The 24,237-nt window shown below is 35.0% G+C and overlaps 1 protein-coding gene across 1 annotated transcript; it reads left to right on the top strand.

Moving 5' to 3' along the window:
- Positions 1 to 519: 519 nt before the first annotated feature.
- On the top strand, positions 520 to 23,077 carry LOC144973540 (forkhead box protein K2-like). The gene is made up of 8 exons (XM_078916081.1): positions 520 to 939; positions 2,114 to 2,308; positions 3,792 to 4,107; positions 6,886 to 7,079; positions 7,521 to 7,726; positions 8,198 to 8,389; positions 9,891 to 10,345; positions 11,428 to 23,077. The coding sequence occupies exons 1-8, from the start codon at positions 542 to 544 to the stop codon at positions 11,563 to 11,565; spliced, it is 2,094 nt and encodes a 697-aa protein (XP_078772207.1). The 5' UTR covers positions 520 to 541; the 3' UTR covers positions 11,566 to 23,077.
- Positions 23,078 to 24,237: the final 1,160 nt, after the last annotated feature.

The following is a 24,237-nucleotide window of genomic DNA, read 5'->3' as shown; positions in this document are numbered from 1 at the left end:
CAAGAAATGAAATGAGCAGGAAAGTGCCAGAAGAGAATAAAAATTTCGCGGCGATAGGGGCTCGAACCCGCGATCTTACTGGTACGACAAATCCGCCTGGCCGGGGAGAGCGTGGCTCTTCTGTCTGAGCACCACTCCACTAAATAAATATTAATATTTCATAAACATTCCATTGAAAATGATTCCTTGATTGATAAAGAGCATAATATTTCATTTATGTGATTCGAATCGGCTTGTAAACATATCTATATCTATAGTGTTGGTCATGGACAAATCGATTTGATTATTTATAAACAAAAACAACGTTCATGTTTGTTTATTTTTCTACTCGATAACAAAAATGAGGACAGCACAAATATACGACAAGGTCGCCCGCCGTGCACGGTGACCTTACATTCAGGTCGCAAGTTGAACCTATCTAGGTCAGTGGTTGTTCACTGATTCATGTTGAAACGGCACGCGGAATGCTGTAGATCGCGATGCATTGTGGGAGTCATTGACTGATGTAAACACAGGCACTGGGTATGTTGTTTTTCTCTTCATGAGCTGCCATTTTAGTGAAGCAGTGAAGAACCCTGATATGTCTGGAGTTCAGCAGCCTACTAATAACGGAGCCTTAGCTTTGCTGGCTCTAAAGTCGGCTCCAGCAAGTCCATCAAGAACAGTATGGGTCCCAGAATCGAAAGGGACGGCTATTGCCCGATTGGAAGGTAGAGACTTTGAGTTTTCGATGCGGCAACCACGCATCACCATCGGACGAAACAGCAGCAAAGGCGACGTCGATGTCAACATGGGGAACTCCAGTTTCATTTCCAGAGTTCATCTGGAAATTTTCTGCGAACACCCTAACTTTTTTATGAAGTGCAATGGAAAGAACGGAGTCTTTATTGATGGGATATTTCAAAGGAAAGGAGCTCCCCCGTTACAGCTCCCTCGCACGTAAGTTTGTTTATCGATAGCAGTCATAATAATAATACGCAGTGAGTTCGGTCAATCTACCGGATGAAGTATCCGAAGCCTTTGTTTACAAACAAGGAAAGGTGCTGTTTTGTTCATTCTGATTTATATCGCTGGGAGATTTACATTCATAGATATACATTGCTTTGATTTAGAGTTTTTAAATTATGAATATTTTTATTCACACAATGATTTTCTGTTATAATTATTGTTACTCGTAACCATGTGCTCATTTCAAGATGGCGGAAATGTAAACAAGATATTGTTTATGTAGACGGCCATGTCGACCAAGATTTGCTAAGATAAGACATTGCCGTCTCTTTCCCTTATATTGTTATATACCTCTATTGCAATGCATTTGGTGTTTTTATTTTTGTTTCGTATTCACTTGAGTACTTAATTTTATTATTTTTACTTCTTTTGTTGAATTTGAGTATCGATAATCGATAAGTATTGAGACTGAATCAGTGACTGAACTGAGAGTAGATCCTTGGTTTAATTTTAATGTTTATATAGACGTCTAGTTCACCCGCGGGTTAAAAATAAGATGATTTGTTACAAATTTTAAGAATTATCTTCAACTTCATTTGAGAATGTCTTTATATATTCTTATAACTAAAATGATTTGAATTTGAGTCATCATCACAGAATGAGAAACTCCTCCTATTGATTGTAGGTCACCATCACAATCATTGTCATTGATCATCATACTCATACTGAATCATATGTGAAATCCCTTCACTCACACTCACGCACGACTAAAAATATTGAGAAGTAGAAGGGGCTTTTTTTGTACTACAGGAGCCTGGGCTTTTGGTCTGGCCCTCAATTTTCTCAGCTCTGTTTTGCACAAGACTTATGGATGGTGTTAGCGTATACTATATGATGACAGTCATGCATTATTGAAGATATGGCATGTAATTTGTCGTAAATTAAAGATTTAATTTTAATTTTATATTTAAATAATTTTTAAAATAAAACTAAGTGTTGAATTCTTTTTCCGCCTCTCACTTAGCTCTGATTCTTATGCAAAGCCAGTGTGAACAATAGGGCAACGTGCAAATAATTATTTTATTTTTCCAACCATGAGAAATTTTATTGCTTACTTCTCTGAGTGAAAATTAAACTCCAATACTTGCCAATTTATTCATTTCAGGTGTATTTTGAGATTCCCAAGTACAAATATCAAGATACAGTTTCAGTCCCTCATAGATGATGCTGTTATCCCACCACCACCTGCATCAAACCAAACTCCCAAAAAGAAATTGCCGCTTCCTCCTTTGAAAATAAATATTCCAGATCCAGCAGAAGTGTCAGCCAGCCCTTGCCCATCTCCTACAGGGACTATCAGGTAGTGTGCTGACATTTTAAAAACAATTATTCTTTTTTTTATGGGTATTTGGACATAATGACAGTTGTTTTACCGTGTGCAATTTTATCGACATAATTAATAGATCATTGTTTCAGTAAAATGTATGCATTTTATCAGATCTCCCTTAGTCACTTAAACTAATGCTGAAACATTATATTAAAGCCATGATCAGTTTTAATAATTTCATCACCTTGGCAGGTGTACATTCTGTGTGTATTTTTAATATTGTATCTACCCACTATAATTGTATACTTAATTATTATTATTATTATTATTATTATTATTATTATTATTATTATTATTATTATTATTATTATTATTGTTATTGTTGTTGTTGTTGTTAATTCTTAGACACCATCATATCTGCCACTGAGGCAGATTTTTAGGGGCAATTTGGACCAAAATTTGGATTTTTGGTCTTTCCATTCCTTTACTCATATTTTTAAACCAAAAAAATAGAGGGAAAGTGATTGAAATATGTATCTTTATATATATAATATGGCGGTTATAATTATACTCAGAATTGTGTATATAATGCAGAGCCAAAGTGTTTTTGTGAGATTCGCCACAAAAATACTTCAGTACTAATTTATTTGGATAAAAATAATGAAAAAATTCACTTCCATCAGTTTCTACAGGCTGAACAATGAACCAAAAACTGATGATCTAGCATCTGATCAAAATTGTTTTAGTAGTAATAGCACTTTGTCCATACTTTGAGAAACTATTTCTATATTCTATTCGAGCTAAGTCCAGTCTTTGGTGTATTTTACATTATTTAACTGACAGAAACATGTAGAGATAAATTTTTCCCTGTTTTTCAAAAAAGAAACTCATTTTTGGAGTACAGAGTATTTTTATGGTGAACGTCACAAAAACGATCTTTTGGCACATCTTCATTTGGCGAAATCAAACTGCAACACATTTATCCTTACATATTTTAAAGTGACAAGTCATAGCAATAAGCAACAAAATGTGTTTTGATCTCATACAAACTGTTTTCTCGAAGCTCAGATTTTTAGAAATAAGAGATATACATATTTTATGTTTAATGTCCTGGCCAGGTCTGCGCAACTATCTTTAATCTTTTCTTAGAGTAAGGTGACAATTCTAATTTTGACCCCCTATCTCAGTCTAGTATAGAGATATTACATTTTACATTAATTTTTATTAAATTTGAATTAAAAAAAAAAAATAGGATTTTACATTTTATTGGGTTTTTTTTATTTGTTTATTTTTATTTTCAAAAATAGACTATATTCATTCTCCTCAATAGCCTATAAGAATTGACAATTGTAAAAACTTGTTTTAAAAGTGATGTTACACAGAAATTTAAAAAAATTGATTTATATTTTTTTTCACTCATCATATCTTCTTAAAAATAATTATTTCTCTCCTTCAATATCATTATCAGGAATCTATCTTGTTTGATTTCACCTTCAAAATATTTTCTTTTCCTCAGTGCTGCTAATTCATGTCCCACAAGTCCTCGAAGTGGTTCAAATCAAAATCATCGACTTACCCTCATGCCTGACCTTCAAGCAGTTGCTGCCTATGCAGCCGCTCACCCCAGGGAAGAGAGGGAAGGCGCAATTCCACCAACACCACCTACCAGTGGGGACACACCCAGAGACGAATCTAAACCTCCTTATTCATACGCACAACTCATTGTTCAAGCAGTCACTTCAGCTCAAGATAAACAACTCACTCTTAGCGGTATTTATGCCTACATCACAAAAAATTATCCATACTACAGAACTGCTGACAAGGGATGGCAAGTAAGTAAAATTTAAGATTTTTGGACTAATTATCTTCACTGTCATGGCCTGTGAAACTTGTTCTAGAGTAAACTAATAAACAATATGCTTTGTCAAATGAGATAGAGGAATCATAATTATTTTTATTATTTATATTATAATATTAATAATAATTATTATTATTATTGTTATTATTATTATTATTATTAATATGTGTGGCGCTCTGGGATAACAGGGTCAAACCTACAATTTTTCAAAATTGTGTTGGTGGTATAGGCCAAAGGCCAACACATTACTGAGCAATATGTTCTTTATTTTACCTCGATATCTTGATTAGATCCTAAGATATGGGTGTTTATGTCCGCATGGGGGCAGAAATGGGAAATTGAGAAAATTAGCATTTAAAGTCAGAGTAATGTTTTTTTCACAGCAACGGCACTTAAAACCCCATTATTAAAGCTATATCAACCATTCAAAGCTTGCTTGATCATAGTAGAAACATTATAAAATGAATATAATGATTAAAGACAACCGGGTGGGGATCCTGACCTCCCATAGTGGGCAGGGGGGTACATACTGTGTCTTCTATCCCCTTATATCTGTTTTCCAACTTGCTTTCTGTCTTTGTCTTGGCATGAGATTACTTGGTTTTGTCCTGGCCCTGGCCGGAGTCCTAGATGGGAGGGAAACAGTCAAATGCATAGTTATTGTTTTGGGAGATATTTTTTTCCTTGTAAATCATCTCTCTGTAATGTATTATTGTTATTTTAATGTATAATGTAGGCATTTGAGTGTATTCCTCTTTGTTGGATTTTGTGCTTGTGTCTGGATGAGACTTATAGGTGATCTCAAACTAAGTGCATTGGTGGTATGCTCTTGGAATCTACATCTGATCCCTATTTGTCTTACTTTTTCTTGGGTGCTTTAATTGTAATTCTAGAACTTTTTACTGTCCCATTTTCTTCCTTATTACTGGCGCTGATATAACCTAAATGTGTTGCAAGCGCCGTAAAACCCTTCAAAACATTAAAGACAAAATAGGATATAAAATCGGATAAAACAACGGAATCATCATCATTGTTTAGATTAAGAAGTCTCGCAAGTTGTTGACTGGAAGTCGCCATTTTTTTACAAGTTTCGAAGTGAAAGTTCCCTCTCGGATCACAAAGCTACGACACGTTTTAAATTTAAAATACACTAGAACGTAAAAAAAAGATATCAAATATATTGGTAAATGTTCAATGGGATGCTACGTAGTAATTAAAACACATTATTTGTTAGTTTTGTGCGTAAAAGGTGATAGTAGAAGAGAACTATTTTCGCTTCTCGTGTAACGAGAGTCTCCTCATGCGCAAAACATCGTGGGAATGGAATTCGCAGTAAATTCATGCGCACTGTAACCCATTCAACAGCTGAGTTCACGACCTTTCGAATGATACCAAACAGATGAGGTTTGTGATCGAAAGGATAAAGAAAATGAAGCCCGAAACTTGGAAGTTTAAAATCATATTTTGAACTAGGGTTTTGGTTGTTACCTTCATCCTTAGACAGAGAAGTAAGTTTATTAAGAACGATTTTAAAAGTATTTAGAAGCCACTTTATGGCTTTATACTTGTTGAATCGAAAGTTAATATGATGATCTTTCGATTTCTACCATAAACCCAAAATAGCCAAATAAAATCCATCGAGCTGTTTTTGCTTGTATCTGCGTTACTTTCTCAGCGACTTTGACCCGGTTTTCTCAGAGCGCCACACATATAATAATAATGATTTTTATAAAAAAACAGTTACCTTTTTTTTTTTGCACAGCATCATTTGGCATTCCAAGAATGAATGTAGATAATCCATTAAACAGATGTCTCACATGAATAGGAATCACCCATCTTGTGCAGTGGCGGTCAATAATCTTGCCCAAGGGGGTAAAAAAAAAGAAAATACCTGAAGTAGGGCTCAAACTCAGAACCTTTGGGGCCCACAGTGGAATGACCTAAAATTTTCACCACCTCGTCCATGATTATAATAATAATAATAAACCTAAAATTAAAAACGATGATAATAATAATGATAAGCATAAAAATAATATGTATTCTAACATTGTAATTATTATTAATCATTGCTGATGATTTTCCTTTGATCCAATCATCGATTTTGGAGTCAGAGGAGGAATTTCCTACTTTTTAATAAATGACATTTCCCCTAATCAATGTACTGGCAGTGAGAAACTTGATGTGTAGTGGAACAAATTAGTACAGGTTCTCACTCTCCTGAGATTTGCTAGAGTATCAATGATAATTTCTCATCCCAGTTTCTCTAAATGTGCAGTAAAAAGGGGGTTTATAGGCAATCGTTCAAAATGTCCCTCCTTTTTCACTTTTTGTGCTTTACCAGATAATAATAATAATATTAGAATATGTGTAGCAATGCAGGAAAATCAGTCAAAAGGACTTTTTTGTTTTGTTTGTGAGGCTTATACATTTTCTACATCTACAGACAACCCTGGATATTTGGACTTTATTTGAAACAATTATCACGACGAGAATCTGAGATATGGCTAATCAAATTTGGTATATTCTGAAAAGTAAAAAAGGAGTTCATTAACAAAAAATTGCGACTGATTATACTATGCCAGTACACACATAATTATCATTAGTATTAGTAGTATTATTGGGAGTTGGGATGGCGGAGTTCTTAAGGCATTATAACACTTGGGAGGGGGGGGGGGTCTCTATTTTTAAAATTTAAAAAAAAAAATTGAATTCATAGTGAAAACCTTAATTAATGTTGTAACATTTGTTTCAGAACTCCATCAGGCACAACCTTTCATTAAATCGCTACTTCATCAAAGTTCCTCGGTCCCAAGAAGAACCTGGGAAGGGATCGTTTTGGCGTATTGATCCAGTGTCAGAAGCTAAGTTGACAGCACAAGCTTTTAGGAGAAGAAGGCAGAGAGGGGTACCTTGTTTTAGAACACCTTTTGGTGGCTTGTCATCCCGGTTAGTCATTGGATTTCATTTATTGTTTCATTTTCAGGTATTTTATAATTGTAGTCAATGAATAAACACATTCCATATTCCTATCGGCCAACTGTCTTGATAAAATCTGGACTGTTCCAATTTGGGGATTTGAGAAAAAAAAATTAAAAAGAAGAAAATTGGACTGTTTATTTATATGGAAATGACCCTTGTAAGTCCCAGGACTATACTTTTTGACTAGCAAATTAGAACAAGGTACAAAAAAATCTCTAAATCTATAGTATATTATATTATAGTCCAAACATTCGACTGTTTTGGTTCATGAATGTATTTGCATTAGGATGTTGCTCTTTTAAAAGTTGGCAGCTATGCATATTGCTATCCCTTTGATACAAGGTCTACCATAATTGAAAATTATTGCATGTGGTAAATAAGTTGTTCTATGTCATTTCGCAATTGCAGGTCAGCCCCATCTAGTCCCAGCCACATGGCAGGTTCTATCACACCAGATTGTCTGTCCAGAGAGGGAAGTCCAATTCCAGAAGCTGGCATGGAGACAGAAGTGTCACAATCATCCTCACAGTCCAGTACCTCACAACAGTTTCAGCACTCAAACCCCACCATCACAGATCTTCGTTTCTCTCAGTCAGCCCCTGGATCTCCATCAGGTTGCTATCAATTTCTCAATAGAAAGAATAAGCCTTTTACTACAGAGATGGTCGTGTTGATTTTCAAATAGCCATCATCCAATAATAGTCTACAATATTTCTTATTTTGCTTCAGTGAAATTGGAGCTGCCAACTCTTTATTTTTCCTTACTGTTTCCATTTCATTCATGGTCTGGAAAAAATGATAGATATTTAATATTCCTGTTTCTTGAATATTGTTGTAACTAACCAGGAAGATGTTTTGGATCTTTTTGTGTGTGTTTGCCCTTAAGACTCTGAAAAAAAAAATAACCACAAACAAATTAATTAAATTTTTTATTTTTGTTTTCTTTTTTTTTTCTTTTTTTTTCTTAGTCTAGTCCTGATTTTTAAAAAAGAATCTCGCATTCTAGCTTCTGAGATATGGTTTATGATTTTGTATAGGCATTGTTTGAATATGGAGTTATGATTTTTATGATGGTATATTTTCAGGTTCACGTGTGTTGTCTCCTGTGACAGTACCTGGAAGCACGGGACAGACAAACTTCCACCAGCAGCTGCCATCTGTCATCAACAAACCAAAAATATTCATGACCACCCCAGGCCAGGTCATTGTCAACGGACCCTCGGGTACCACGCTTACCAATGGAACTCATTTGGAAATCAAGAAAGACAATGGAGAAGGTAAATGAAGTAATGCATGTGTTAGGTGATTTACATTTATAATGATATAGTAATTTACAAGTTGTTAATTCTCAGGGCTGAGAATCTTCCGCCTAAATGGTGGTTTATCACTACCCATCCCCATCACAATTCTTCCTTTTAAATTAAAAAAAATAAAAAATAAAAATAACCACAGCCACAACATCAACATCCCTACCACCACTACTATTATAACCACCACCACATCATTTCCACTACGACCACTGCTACAACCACCACCACCACATCATTTCCACTACGACCACTGCTACAACCACCACCACCACATCATCCCTACCACCACCACTACAACAACCACCACATCATCATTCCTACTGCTACAACTACCAACACATCACCAACCCTACCACCACCACCACTACTTCTACAACCACCACCACATCATCATCCCTACCACCATCACTACAACAACCACAACATCATCATTCCTACCACCACTACTTCTGCAAACATCTACACGTCATCATTGCTACCTCCACTCCTACTACAACCACCACATCATGATCATCGCTACCACCAGCACTACTATTACAACCAGATGTTGTAATTACACTTTCAACTTTTGAAAATCATCATACTACTACAATCACCACCGCCACATCATCATCTTTACCACCACCACTACTATAGCCACCATATGTTGTACTCGTAATTACACTTTCAACTTTTGAAATTCCACCGAGTGGTGTCAGAAATTACTGCGAGACACATTTTGGATTGCATCTCAGTAGATTTTAATGAAGTTCATATTAATAGGGTGTGGTCGCATGGTTGGGTCTTGATCTTTGCGCTGAAAATCTCCTCCTTTTTTGTGACCAGCCATTCTCACCCCTGAATCCTGCGGTGTGGGTATCTGGATTGTGCGGAATATTTTGGCATATTCTCTTAATTGTTTGGTAGTTTCTTGACCAGAACTTCGTCAATCTTATTTGAAAGTTACAACAGTGGTTAATTGGGCTTTTAAAGCTCAGATTCATTATTTATTATTTGTTTATTTTGTATTTATTTATTTATTATTTAAAAAAAATAAATTTATTATTTATTTGAACCAAATTGGTTTGGTCGGTTTTTAGGGGCTTAATTTTGTAGGAAGTACATTGAAATGCATCAATTTTAAATCAAGTCAATTTAACAAGTACAGCCTTGTGGTTTATTGGTATGACACTTCCAACAGGTGAATCAAAGTTTCAATTCTGACTGTAGATGGCTTAATGTTGAGTCAGATGTAAAGTGAGTGCCTGGTCAGGAAACTTGTTTCATTCTACGCATTTGTTGTTGCTGTTGACTCATGATCCCTTCTAAATGGTTTTTGAGAGTCTTTAGTGGTTGTTGTACAATGGGCTTATTTTTTTTAAATTGCGGCTTTCACAATCAGTAAATCTTTATGAAGCTCTTGCGGTTCTAATTAAATATCATCATATTTTATCAGTTTTGCTTTACTCTTTTTTCCATATATTTATAGCTGTCAGTTTAAGTCTTTCTGGAGCATCACAAAAGATTGCATCTTTGGTTGCTACAGCTAGCCAAGCCCAACTTCAGACTCGAACCATCAACCCTGTTACCCTGGTGCGTAACCTGCACGCAACCCAACAGGTCATGGTGTCTGCATCTGGTGGGGACTCTGTCATCTCACAGCAACAGCCTCTTACTCTCATACCCCAATCAGTTCAGTTGGTACATCAACCAGTCACAAGTATCAGTTCTGCGGGGCAGCAGAATTCACAAGCTGGCACTCTACAGCAGCAACAGCAGCAAGCACAGTCAGTGCAAGGGCAACAGCAGGTACAGTTAATTCAACAGCAAGTTCTGCAACAGCCTGTTATCCTGCATCAGCAGAAAGGAGGAATATTGGAACAACAGCTGCAGCCTTCAGCGGTGGATGCTTGGCGTGAGACAAAGCCAGCTGTTCATGTGTTGGTAAGATTTTATTTCTTTCTTTTTAGTTTACTGTAGCTCTCATATATTGGTGCTAATCAGGCATTTGAATGAAAATTAGATTTTCAAATAACAAGCTAAGTTGTGGTTATAGTGATACAGTGTTATTTTTCAGTGGAAAGAGCTGTTTGAATCTTGTGCTTATGTTATGTCGAAGTAGAGTTATTCAATTTTTTAATGTCCTCAAAAGACTTCAAATATATGCATAGAAATTGGCTTGCTTTTTGGCTTCAATGATCGAATTAGCAACAGGGGAATTGCCTTAGAATTTGTTCTGTCACAATTCAAAGAATGAGTGACTTTGGGCATGATACTCTTGGCCGAAGTGAGAGTTTCCTGTGCAGTTTTTTTTCAATGTGATTTTATGGGAAGCTTATTATCTTCAAAATGAAATCATAGAACAGTAATTCAAAATCAGTTACACCCAACAGTTTACCCAAATTAGTTCAGTGCTCCTTTCAAAACCCAAATCCTTGTTCCATAATGGCATTGTATAATTGTGTCATAGGGAGGTGGATAGATTAAAAATTAATATTAAAATTTTGTTGGGATATGATGGAGTTTTTATACATTTATTTTTCTTTGTCATGGCATGCTAAGGAAGAAATAAAACATAAAATGAAGTTAATATATACATTTTTAGATGTTATTATTTGCTTGTGTTCTGGCTGAAGTCCTTTTGTGAGGAGAAATTGTTGAATGTGAGCGTTTTTATCTTTGGAAATCATTTGTCTGAGTGAATGTTTATAAGTATTAGGAACTATCTGTGTCTCCCTTTTTGGCAAGAATTCAATACTGTTGTCTGAAACTTTGGGTGGCCTTAGGAGTAGATTGCTGTTAGGATCTACTTGTAACCATTCCCTCTGTTTTCCCTTTTGTGAGACACCTGTGTTCCAAGAGAAAGATGGACACAGAACTCTAAATTCATCTATCCTTTTGTTTTCTACCACTTTCATTCTCTTAGGTGCTGAAATGATCAAAAATTGTTGCAAACCTACACTAGACAACTTATTACATTTACACCTTTTGACTAATAGATCTCTTTGCATTTATCATGTTACCAGATGACAAATCAAGTCCCCGCCCAAGTCAAACGACCATGTGAAGAACCAAATCATGAAGAAGGGGACGGAGTTTATGTCAAACGAATCAAGACAGAAATGGATAATGGGTCATCACCACCCAAGGAAGAAGCTGAGTAATTCGGGAGTTAGCACCTCTTCAGATTTACTGGTTTTGTTTGTTTTTTAACTCCAAGTGTAGCTCGGGAGGAACTAGCTAATACCTCTCAGAAAGAAGTTCCTATGTTTGAAAGCGATCTTCCTCAGATGTGGAAGTGTTTAGATTTCTGTAAAGGGATTAAGATAAAAGTATTGCTGCCCTTTTTATTTAAAAACAAAAACAAAAAAAATCAAGAAGGGAGAATGAGAGAAAAACACCAACTTTGGTTTTAATTGTTTTCAAAGATATGTAATTTATTTTTTATTTTCGCTTGTTTATACCATTGTACCGCACCTTTTAAACATAATGCCATTAACTTGTGATCAGAAGATGACAGATTTTTTTTTTTTTTTTTTTTTGCTGTTGAAATATTCGTGATCCTAAGAAAGTGTATACATAAATACATATGTTTGTCAGTGTCAAATTGTGTCCCAATTGTATTATTGAAGATGATTAATTCATTTTATGTATGCATATTATTTATGATTGTTATATTAAACAATGTACATCTACCGTGCAAACGTCTTAATCATAAATTGAATTGAACAAAAGTATTGGTTTTTATTACTTAAAAGTGACACAGATGGTATTGAATGAAGGATGGAGATGGTATTGGATGAAGGATGCAGATGGTATTGAATGAAGGATGCAGATGGTATTGAATGAAAGATGTAAATGGTATTGAATGAAAGATGTAAATGATATTGAATGAAGGGAATCTGTCAGCAATAAATTCTTAGTTAACTCTAATCATTTAATCAAAAGAATGGGTATGGCGGGCAAAAATCCATCAGTGATTGTATTGCTTTATGATGTTTGATGAATTTATTCCATCTCTTGCATTGATGTTGAGTTAAAAAAGAATTTGTCAGAACATTTGTAATTATTGGTCCGTCTTGCGTTTCATAAGGTTGAATATTGTATGTAATGAAATTAGTCTGTTTTTAAGTTTTAGAGGAAAGGAACACAATTTCCAACATTTGAAGAAAACTTCTGTCCCGGATTAGGAAAGCGGATTTGGTACTTTGCTTGAGGTTTTTCTGGCGGTTTTGTTATGTTTTTGTCATTTATTTATCTTCCCCTTCCCCCTGCAAAATGTTGGAACCTCTCATTCAGTAAGTAGATATATATATATATTCAAAACTGGTCTTTATAGATGAGAGAAGTTCTCCGGTGCATAAAGAGCAATGGGAAATCATACTACAGTGGACATCTGATTCAGAGAGACCTTAGTGGGAAAATCCCTCATTTATTTATTTCTTTAATATTTTTATGTTTTTTTATATTTGAAAATCACTATAAGTAACAGCAACCTTTATCCATGTCAAAAAGGAGAGTTGGTAACTCGATCCCGTTAAACTCATTGTATCAGAGGTCCAGTGTATACTTGATTTGGGCATGGCAGCAATTCTCAATATTTTCATGTGCACATTTATCACAGGAGATAGATTTTTTTTCATTTCTCCTTGTAACTCATCTTTATGTTTATAATGTTTTGTTTGACTACTCTAGTAGATATTTACATAGGTATATAGTGTATATGTATATAATAATAATATAAAAATTTGGTATAGTATAATTAACAATTGATTGTGACTTTTCAACGTGGTAGAGTCCTCCATTGTGATATGAGCCCATTGAATGAATAAGTAAATCGCTGCTAAAATCCACTTTAAATTATTGTTAAGTATGTTATCATTTTGTAGATGCTTATAAGTGTTGAGTTGTTTACAGAGATACATGGGCAGTCAAGCTTTCAAATACGAGAGAACAAATTATTCTTCACACTGATCAAGCATATCCGTTTACTCCCTGGATAGGTTGAGAAAATCAAATCATGCTTTCTTTTTCATTCATCTACAGACCTCCCTTTCTGAAAGTTCCATAGAACTATGAATTTTTGGCTCCATTCTGAGAACATTATATTTATTTTTTTATTTCAATAAAACTTCTTGAAGATTAAGCAAACTTCTTGAAGATTAAGCTCTGGTGCCAGATCTATCATATAAAGGAATTTAAAGCATTATTTTCATGTATTAACTCTCTCGGGTTGATATGCATGGAAAATTAAACAAATTTGTTCGATTTTCAATGAGGGTGAACTCAAGAGTTGAGGACGGGTGGTTGGATGGGAGCATCACCCTTGAATCATATACCTATGATGTTCGCATGGGTGTATGATCCGATAGTAATGTCGTTTCTTCTTCTCTTTACTAGCCTATCCTGCTTCTTTGGTTTGTGATTGTATTTTTGACAGGGGATTTTTTTTTTTTCTGTAAATCTTCTGCCTGTTTGTTCTTGGTTATTTATAATTTAGCTTATGATATCTTTAGGTTATGATTTTGATTTACATTTGTACTATTTTTGTTAGATTGCTTGTTTTTTTGTTTCAGCGGTCTCTCATATAACCTCAATTGTGTTGGAAGAGTCCTAAAGCAACAAACAAACAAGAGTTGAGGACAGGTTAATGATTTTTAAAGATAGTTATAATGTTTATTTGATTACTCCTAGGGTCTAATTCATGGAGCGAGACTATGATCGTCTCGGACTATAGCAAAGTCTGAGACTTCGTAGTCCAAGACTTTGGAAAGTCCGAGAGTACGAAAAGTAAGCTATTCATGGAGTCAATCTATTTTTAACTGGGGATTCCCCCAGGAATGTATCACAAAACGTTATAGAAATGTGTTAATTTTCCAGCTGCGCATGCGAAGTAGCACAGAAATCTGAAATCATCTATCTTCGTGTGTTTGTTTTGATCATTTTATTTCCCCCCAATATAAGAAAAATAGTGTGAGACAATTTTAGGGGTGTAAAAATTGTTTGAGAATCTGTGTAATGTTTTTTAGTGAATATAAGTTACGATGGCACTAAGATGATGCTTATCCACGTATAACGTTGTTCTAAGTAGAGAGCAGTGGGGGCTGCCTGAAGACTGGGGTCCCGAAAATACTACCTAACAAAAGAGCACAATAAACAAATAAACGTTGAAAACAAAATGAAATGGGAGTATATATTGTATCGTCTGTACTCAACAGTGGTTGGAGTGTGAATGGATCGTTAGCGTGGCGTGGATCCCAATGGCGTGGTAGAAGTGAGAGGCGTGAACTTTCTAGAAAATAGTGGACGATAAAAGACATAATAGAGAAGTAGTGGTAGTAGTAGTAGTGGTGGTAGCAGCAGTTTTAATAGTAATAGTAGGAAGTTACTAGGAAACAGTATGGAGGAAGGAGTCCCGGGGGAGTGTTTGGAATGGGCAAGATGAGGAGTGTATGTGCGATTGTCGAATCTTTGAGAGAAAAAAACTGTCGGGTTGCCTGTACAATTACTTCCCCCAGCGTGTAGCACATATTATTTTGATATTTAGTCCAGGACTTCGCTATTTGCGCCTGCAAGATCGCGGGTGCAAATTTCACCCGTTTAGTCTAAGACATCGCATAGTCCGGCTTCATGAATAGCTTGCAACTTTCTCTTGGCTGCTTTAATTGTAATTCTTGAACTTTTTACTATCCCATTTTCTTCCTTTTTACTGGCACTGATACTGATATGACCTTAATGAGTTGTAAGCGCCGTAAAACCCTTAAGAACTAAAACAAACAGTGGGTGCTTGTGCCTGGATCAGACATTCGATGCAAAGATAGCATGTTGTTTTAAAACATGGCTATTCTGTGTCTTCATTATTAATTTATAAATGTATATTGTTAGTTATTTCACAGCATCGATATTGTTGGGGATTGTGCAACTCCGTCCCTCAAGGCAGATTGCTGGCTTCTACTTCTGTTCCCTTTTCGAACAAATCCCATGTTCTTTTTTAAAGTTTCCTTGGTTTCTTCTTAGCTTGATTTTGTCTAGTTTTATAATCTTTTTGTTTGCCATGTTTTTTGTACTTTTATGGCTTTTAAAAAAAACATAAACATTTTACTTATCTTGTGTGCCTTGCAAGATCCTGGAACTACCTAAAGTTTAGAATTTATAACTTGGGGAATAATGGTACCCCCGCCTCTTAGAAAGATTTTTTTTTTTTCCTTCTTTAATTCAGGGATAGCAATTGCCATTGGCGTATGTGATATATTTACTTCTTATTGTGGAGTGGGTTTGGGAGTCCAAACTGTTTTTTCCCTTGACATAATTTTTGTGTTGGAAGAGTAGGGTGGGGTGTTAATGTCAATTTTAGCAACTTTATTCGATTTGCTTTTCCTCTGGCCATAGTCTTTTTATTTTTGTACATGGTTAAAAGTTTCTTGTTATGATAATGATTCTGTTTCTGAGAGATTCTTGGTATTCATGAATCGATTTGATAAGCAATGTCAGCTCTTGAACAAATATTTGGCCCGTAGGTGGGTGACTGCGTAAATCTTGTATTATTTCTGAATAACTTTCTTGTGCAGAACTGAGTTTCGGACCAAAATATGAGTGGGGTATTTGATCTCCCATGCTGGGCTGGAGGTCATGCTCTGTCTTTTATCCCATATATCTGTTTTCTGAGTTGCTTTCTTTGTCTTGGAATGGGATTACTTGATTTTGTCCTTTCTCTTGTCGGATTCCTTGGCTGAGAGGGAAACAGTCAATTGTATGGTTATAGTTTTGGGAGATGATATTTTTTTCCTGTAAATCATCTCCCTGTAATGTATTATATTTCTTGGTTTGAATGTATAATCTACACGTTTGAGTGGGATCCTCTGCTTGTAATTGGATTGAACTTTTAGGTGATTTCAAACTAAATACATTGATCGTGTGCTGTTGGTATCTATATCTGTTCCCTTTGACTTACCTTTTCTTTGGTGTTCTAATTGTAATACTAAAAAATTTTGACTATCCCATTTTCTTCCTTTTTACTGGCTTTGAAATGGCCTAAATATGTCACAAGCGCCGTTAAACCCTTGAATACAAAAATGGGGTGTTCTCAGACAACGTACACTGATGGCATGTTCTTGGATGGACTCTACATCTGTTCCCTCTTTGAACTGTTCCCCTATATCCTACTTTTTTCTCTTGTGCTTTCAATGGTAAGACTAGCATTTTTTGACTATCCCATTTTCTTCACTGAAATGATTTTTAAATCCAACAAGGGCCATAAAATCCAAACAAACAAAGACCCTTCAAAATCAAACAGCACTATTCTCAATATAAAGGCTCTTATTTTAACATAAATTTTTATAAATTGGGCTTAAAATTCAACTTAAGAAATCTTATTTACTCCCAAAATGATACGGGGTTGAGATGGTTACTCATAAATTATATTGAGGAACGTCTTTTTTGTCTAAGGTGATCTCAAGCTAGGTACTTTGATAGTGTGCTCTTGGAGTCTACATATTATATGTTTCCTATTTGAACCAATTCCCCTTTGTCTTACCTTTTCTTCTAATTGTAATTCTAGAACTTTTTACTACTATCCGATTTTCTTATTTTTTACTGGTGCTTATATGACCTTAATGTGTTGCAAGCGCCGTAAAACCCTTAAAATCAACAATCTAAATGTCGCTGGCAGTAATCTTGCTTGTGAGTGCATCTTAACTTACGCGTTATGATGAAGAGCCAGGGTACACTTTTTATAACATCTTTTTATTCTCGTGGTACAGAGCTGTCAACTGTACGCTAAAAACGCATATACAGATGTATGCTTTTTTTTCACCTCTGTAAGGTTGTATGCTTTTTCTCCTCTCAGGATATGATATTTTTAAAATGAGAATCAAATCTTTACATTTTAATGTAAAAGATTCTTCTGACTCATCAGATTACTTGGCATTCTCCATGCTTCCTGCAATATATCTTTTAACATATGTCCTTTCATGGTTTAAGTGGTATGTTTACATGCCATTTTAATTTCAAGCTTTTGTTAAGGTCTTTTTTTCTCTCTCGTAATCTTACTCTTTCTGGCAAAGCAATCTGACAATTTTTCCTTTTTCATTTCTAGCGGTAATGTTTGCAAAAGATGAATTTCTGCTCAGGTCACAATCATTGTCTTGCTTTTTTTTATTATTATTATTATTGCCCGGGTAGTGTGTCCTGCCTTCAGATCTGTAGTCTTTTGACTGTCCCATTCATTTTCATTTTTTTATTTTATTTTTTTTTACTGGCACTGATATGATCTTAAGCGTCAGAAGCTCAATTAAATTTGTCATAGCAAACAAATATAAATTTAAATGTTATGGAAGTGGTTGTATGTAGAGATATCTGATTGAAAATGATTAAAGAGTATAAGCTTGTAAGCTTTGTATATTCATATAATGATGTTTGAAAGTCATTTTGTTGACAAAAAAAGTAATTGGGGTCATACTGTCATAGCCTGGGTGTATGTGGACATTTCAAGAGACGTTCCTTCTGTAGACGACTGTCTGTGCTTTATCCTTTCCTATTTGAGTTGTTTTCGAATGTACCAGAGTTTTGGGGCAGCAAAGTACAGTGGGATGGTCTTCACTGTAACTCCTCTTTCCTTACTAATTTCAAGATTATTCCCTTACTCAACACAAAAATTGATTTGTTAAGCTCAATTTCAAAACAGTATGTTAATGCTCTTCGTAATTTATAAAGTAAGACGAGATTTACTAAAAAAAGCATAATTTTGTGATGTGCAAAACAGATTTGAATAAGAAAAATGTTCATGGTATCAAAACAAATGTAACGATTTTCCTGTGGTTGGTAAGGTAAGGGTTCAAACCTGATGTGAATCTATAGGTTTAACACACTTCAACCACGCTGTCAACTTGCTCACAGGTCACTATTTTTACAGAGGCCCAAATTTTCTTATCACTTGAATTAAGATTTTAAAATTTCTCTCTTATGGATGATAATTTAAAACAGAAAATTTAAAAAATTTCTGGTCATCAAAATTGAAAGGGAAAAGTGACGGCAGTCGATTGCAAGGTGTACTGAATGACTTTTGAGATTTCCCCTTTGTACACTCTAACTATGACCGTCTCTCCTTTGTTAAAGAATTAATGTCTCTTTTGCTCTGTAATTATAAGTAATGACAAACTATTTTGTTTTGAGTGTTTGTTTTTTTCTTGCTCTGTATAAATATTGTACAAAATTTATACCTTTTTAACTTCACATCTGATAAATATAAATACTTCCCCATTTTCCCCATGTACAATCTTATTTAGGCACCCGCAGATGTCTTAAGGTGTTTGTGTAACATTCACTCCTCACTATTTGCTGTAACATCAAATGCTTTCACATTGTATAAAATATATACATTGTCACTGGGCTTGTGTGATTACATACCTTTATACCTGTTATTACTTCACACCAACTTTACATGAAACTATGTAACCATTTTGGATGTATTAAATACGAATTTTGTTATATTTTCCTTAGATCTTTTAAGATGTTTGTTGGGTGTTTAGATCCTATAACTCCCATAGTGGGCAGGGAGGTACATACTGTGTCTTCTATCCCCTTATATCTGTTTTCCAACATGCTTTCTGTCTTTGTCTTGAGATGAGATTACTTGGTTCTGTCCTGGCCCTGGCTGGGAGGGAAACAGTCAAATGTATAGTTATTGTTTTGGGAGATGTTAATTTTTCATTGTAAATCTTCTCTCTGTCATGTATTATTATATTTGTTGTTTTGAATGTATAATGTAAGCATTTTGAGTGTATTCCTCTTTGTTGGATTTTGTGCTTGTGTCCGGATGAGACTTATAGGTGATCTCAAACTAAGTACATTGGTGGTATGCTCTTGGAATCTACATCTAATCCCTATTTGTTCCCAGTTCCCCTTTGTCTTACTTTTTCTTGGGTGCTTTAATTATAATTCTAGAACTTTTTACTAATCCGTTTTCTTCCTTTTTACTGGCGCTGATATAACCTAAATGTGTTGCAAGCGCCGTAAAACCCTTAACAATTGGCAATGATCACCAAAAGAAAGTGAAATGTTAGTTGTTGCCTGTTATTAGTGCTCAAGGAAACAAATGGTCCGATTCGTTGTACCAATGGATGCAGTTTGCTCTTTATTTTCTTTTGGCTGTTGTCAGCTTGAAGTGTGATGCAACTTTTAGGTCAGTGTCCAGCTCTTGGGCTTATGAAGTTTACAGTTGGTTGCTGGGATAGCGGGAAGGGGTTAGGAAATGTCGTTAGAAACATTGGAAGTATATTTCAGTTTCGTTAAAAATTGGTAATCGGACAGGTGGGAATAAGTTGTGAAAAATGTGTTTACACTTTCAAGCGATTCAAGAGAAATGGCTGGTCTGATTTTGTCCTTAGGTTAGATTTCATGTTTGAAAAATTTCAGAAGTGTTTTCCAGTCATGTGATGTAAAAAAAAAAATATAATAATGTTTAGGATACTGGTCTTTGCAAGTATTTCCAGTTCGTCCTTGGAAAGTGGGAATTAACTTGAAATTTGCTTGATGGTGAATGTTAAATGCAATGCTCTCTGAATTCTAGCACGCTCTGCATTATGGTGCCCAGGAGCTGGGTGACCAAGTTTTATCTATATGATAGTTATTACCTCCATGAACATCAGATTTGGGCACAGACTCTAGCATACTTATTTTTTTCTCCTGGGAGCTTGCTAGAATCCAGCGAGAACTGTACATTACTTTTTTCTGGGTACCTAATCATATTGTCACTCCTGCCATTCAAGCAGACGTTGTCGCTATATGTGTCAGTGCATGACATAATCAGTCGGTATGTGAAAATTTTGGATTTGTATTTTCTGAAAGAATATGCTCCTCATACTCATAGCATTTTAATCTTCATTTGAAGTAAATTGGGTAATTTCTCATGAAGTTATGGTCAGTTGTATGGGAAAGGTATCCAGCAACTTTCTCAAATTTCATACTTTTTCAACTTGACTAGATGTAAAAAAAATATTTAGAAGTGAAATTAAGCTTTGATATTTCCCGAAGATGTACAAAAAGGGTTGATTTAATCATTTATGACAAAACTCCTCATTTTTGATCAAAATTGACTTTCTTAACTAAACTTGGCAATGTCTCAGTTCAAATCTTTTCACCATCCGACTGATTATATCATTCACTTTAACATATATTAATCTGGATTTTTTTTAAAAACAAAATTATAGAGGAAAATATCTGAAGATGGTGTGTTTGAAAGAAGTGGGTATGTGACCTATCTAGATGACATTACATTAGTTTTATAGCATTTTAAAGTGACAATTTATAGTCATAGCACTGGGTGGGGTTCCTGACCCCCCATAGTGGGCAGGGAGGTACTTACTGTGTCTTGGAATGAGATTACTTGGTTTTGTCCTGGCCCTGGCTGAAAGGGAAACAGTCAAATGTAGAGTTAGTTTTGGGAGATGATATTTTTTTTCCTTGTAAATCATCTTTCTGTTATGCACCGTATTATGTTTTGTATACATATTATATATGATTTATAAACATTTGAGTGTTTTCCTCTTAGTGGGGAACTGTGCTTGTGTCTGGATGAGACTTTTAGTGATCTCAAACTAAGTACTTTGATAGTGTGCTCTTGGAATCTACATCTGTTTCTTATTTGAACAAATTCCCCATTGTCTTACCTTTTCTTGGGTGCTTTAATTGTAATTTTAGAACTTTTTACTATCCCATTTTCTTCCTTTTTACTGGCGCTGATATGACCTTAATGTGTTGCAAGCGCTGTAAAACCCTTTAAAACAAAAACTAGTTGGGTTTTTTTTTTGTTTTTTTTTTCATTGTTAACTTTTTCTGTCTTTTTTTTTTTTCTCTCTTCTTTTGAGTTTCTTTCTTTTCTTTCCTTTTTCATCTTCGGACCCAGTTGTTGGTAGTTACTCATATGTAATAGAGCATTCTTGTATTGAACATGCTTAAACGAATTGATGGGGAAAAAATACATATATTTGTTTCTATTTTTCTCTCCTTTTATTGTTTTAATAAGATAAAGAACTTAAGATATTACCAACTGTTCCTGTTTACCCATGGCTGTTCTTTATAATATCCATGCTCTACTCTATGTAGAGAATATATTATTTTGAGAAGGTTTAAATGAAGATGCATTGTAGTCCCGCACTGGTACCTCTTTTATCTTTTTTTCTGCTTGTAAGTTGGTAAGCTCTTTTTTAAAAAACAGCAACAATTTTTCACTCTTTTTTTTTATGGTGCTGACATGACCCAAAAGACCCACCAATTTTGTTGTTGCAAGGGACCTTGAAGTATTTTTTTTTTAAACCTTGAGATACTTGATGGTAGGTTGAACCACGTTTTACAATTGTATTCGTCCACATGTTGATTCTTGTAAGTTTTAGTTTTAAGCTATTTCTGGCTTTTAAAAAATACATTAAATTTTGTTTGCCCTGGATTGACTCAGGGTTTTCTATGTGTGTTCCGAAACGACAGAGACATTACTTAACTCCATACCAGAGGGGTTTGATTTTACTTTTATCCGTCTTACCATTTTCATCAAGAGAGCAGTAATAGTGATGGCGTTATAGTTATAGTCACTGCTGTCATGTTGAAAAGTTTGGTCCACGGCTATAATGGGAGAAAATATGATTTGTAAGTCATCTTAGGGTTTAAGGGCTGAGATCTTGTGTTCAGTCACATTCTTGATTAAGCACTTAACTTTTTATACTTAAAACAAAAATTGTTTAGATCAAAAAGTGTTGAGATCCAAAAATTGGTCACTTAAAATTGCCTCCAACATTTTGGTCGAAAAGTTCCAAATTTGAGAATTTTTGGTCATGTTTGGGTCATCTTAATTTTTTGAATATTTCGGAAAGGTTTTGTGGCCAGAATGAGTTTTAAAAAATGTTTATGGTAGTGTTGTTGATTGGGTTTCAGCATGATATTCTAGGGTTTGATTTTATATGATATTGTAATTGCAATTATATTTTCTCGTAAGTAAGGAAATCCTTATCTCTTTTTTTGTTAAATTCGTTGTTGAAAAGGATGTGTCAAGTTGCCTATTCAAATACACGTCATTTGCTACACACAGGTTTGTCGGTCCGTCAATTAGGCAATCTCTGGTCTGCTTTCAATGATTGTTTTGTTTGTTTGTTTGTCTGATTTTTATTTGGGAGGGGAGGGGGGGGGGGGGGATGAGTTGCATTTTCACAAATGATTCAGCAACATACACTTTTCATTTCATGTTATAATTGTGTTTGTGCCCCTTGGTGGTCTCCTTTAGATAGCCTGATGGACGAACCGGCCCTGTGTTTCCATTTTGCCTGATGTTTATAGATTTGCCATGATATAATGGTACCATGTTCAGTTGCCGTTTATTATATTATGCTAGACCATACTGTTGTTTGTTCAGTGTGTTGGTGGTTACTTTTTTTTAAAAAGAAATAATTTGTAATGTATTAGCAGAAATTCCTTATCATTATTGACATTATAATTTAGTGATAATCCATGTTATGTTTTTTGTTTTTTTTTTGTTTTTCATTTTTATTATTATTTATTTTGTGTTATTTGTTACAAATGTTTGTTATATTTTTCGTGTTATTATAATTATTTTTTTTTTTCATTTTGTAAACAAAATAATAATAAAATGTGCCTGCCATTTCAATGGGTAGGCGGTGTTGTGTTCCTTAATTCTCTCCGTAGCTAATTATTATTTTGTTACATGTTTGGTTGGGTTAATGTGTATACTGTAATTGGTCCCAGGCACGGTGCAATCGCCTTTCCTTCTCTACCTATCCGAACCAGTGATGAGTTAAGTAAGGTCTAGTGTAAAATGGAAAATATCATTTTTATGCTACCCCTTTGATAAGATATTCAACACAAAATTAGAGGATGCCATCCAAGCTTATGGTTTCCCGCTCAAGAGTGGGGTCCCACTTGTACTAATTCATATACCATTGACATTGGAATAGTCTCATATCTCCAATGAAAGAAAAATGCTGTGGGATATTCAAAATTGAAGTTACAAACCTAAAAAAAGAAGGACGCTTGTCTGCAGGAAAAATAAATTCCACTAGATCTTAATAATATCCCTGAGTAGGGGTTTTCTGACCTTTCATGGTGGGCAGGAGGTCAATTTTGTCTTCTATTCCCTATATCTGTTTTCTAACTTGCTTCTGTATTTGTCTTGGAATGCTGGGTGGCGTTCCTGACCTCCCATAGTGGGCAGGGGGGGGGGGGGGACATTCTGTATCTTCTATCCCCTTATATCTGTTTTCCAACATGCTTTTTGTCTTTATCTTGGAATGAGATTACTTGGTTTTGTCCTGGCCCTGGTTGGAGTCCTAGCTGGGAGGGAAACAGTCAATTGCATAGTTACTGTTTTGTGAGATGATCTTTTTTTCCTTGTAAATCATCTCTCTGTTTTGTATTATTATATTTGTTATTTTGAATGTGTAATGTAAGCATTTGAGTGTATTTCTCTTTGTTGGATTTTGTGCTTGTGTCCGGATGAGACTTAGGTGATCTCAAACTAAGTACATTGGTGGTAAGCTCTTGGAATCTACATCTGATCCCTATTTGTTCCCAGTTCCCCTATGTCTTACTTTTTCTTGTGTGCTTTAATTGTAATTCTAGAACTTTTTACTATCCAATTTTCTTCCTTTTTACTGGCGCTGATATTAAATATGTTGCAAGCGCTGGAAAACCCTTAAAAATAAAAACAAATTGTCTTGGAATGAAATCACTTGGTTTTGTCTGGGTGGAGTTCCTGACCCCCCATAGTGGGCAGGGAGGCACTTGCTGTCTTCTATTCCTCTTTACGTATATGTTTTCCAAATTGCTTTGACTTG

Source organism: Berghia stephanieae, chromosome 5 (assembly GCF_034508935.2).
Source record: "Berghia stephanieae isolate SIO BIC M18660-M18661 chromosome 5, UCSD_Bste_1.3, whole genome shotgun sequence".
NCBI lineage: Eukaryota > Metazoa > Mollusca > Gastropoda > Nudibranchia > Aeolidiidae > Berghia > Berghia stephanieae.
Note: the sequence above shows the minus strand (reverse complement) of the source record. Positions and strands in the feature narration are given on the sequence as shown.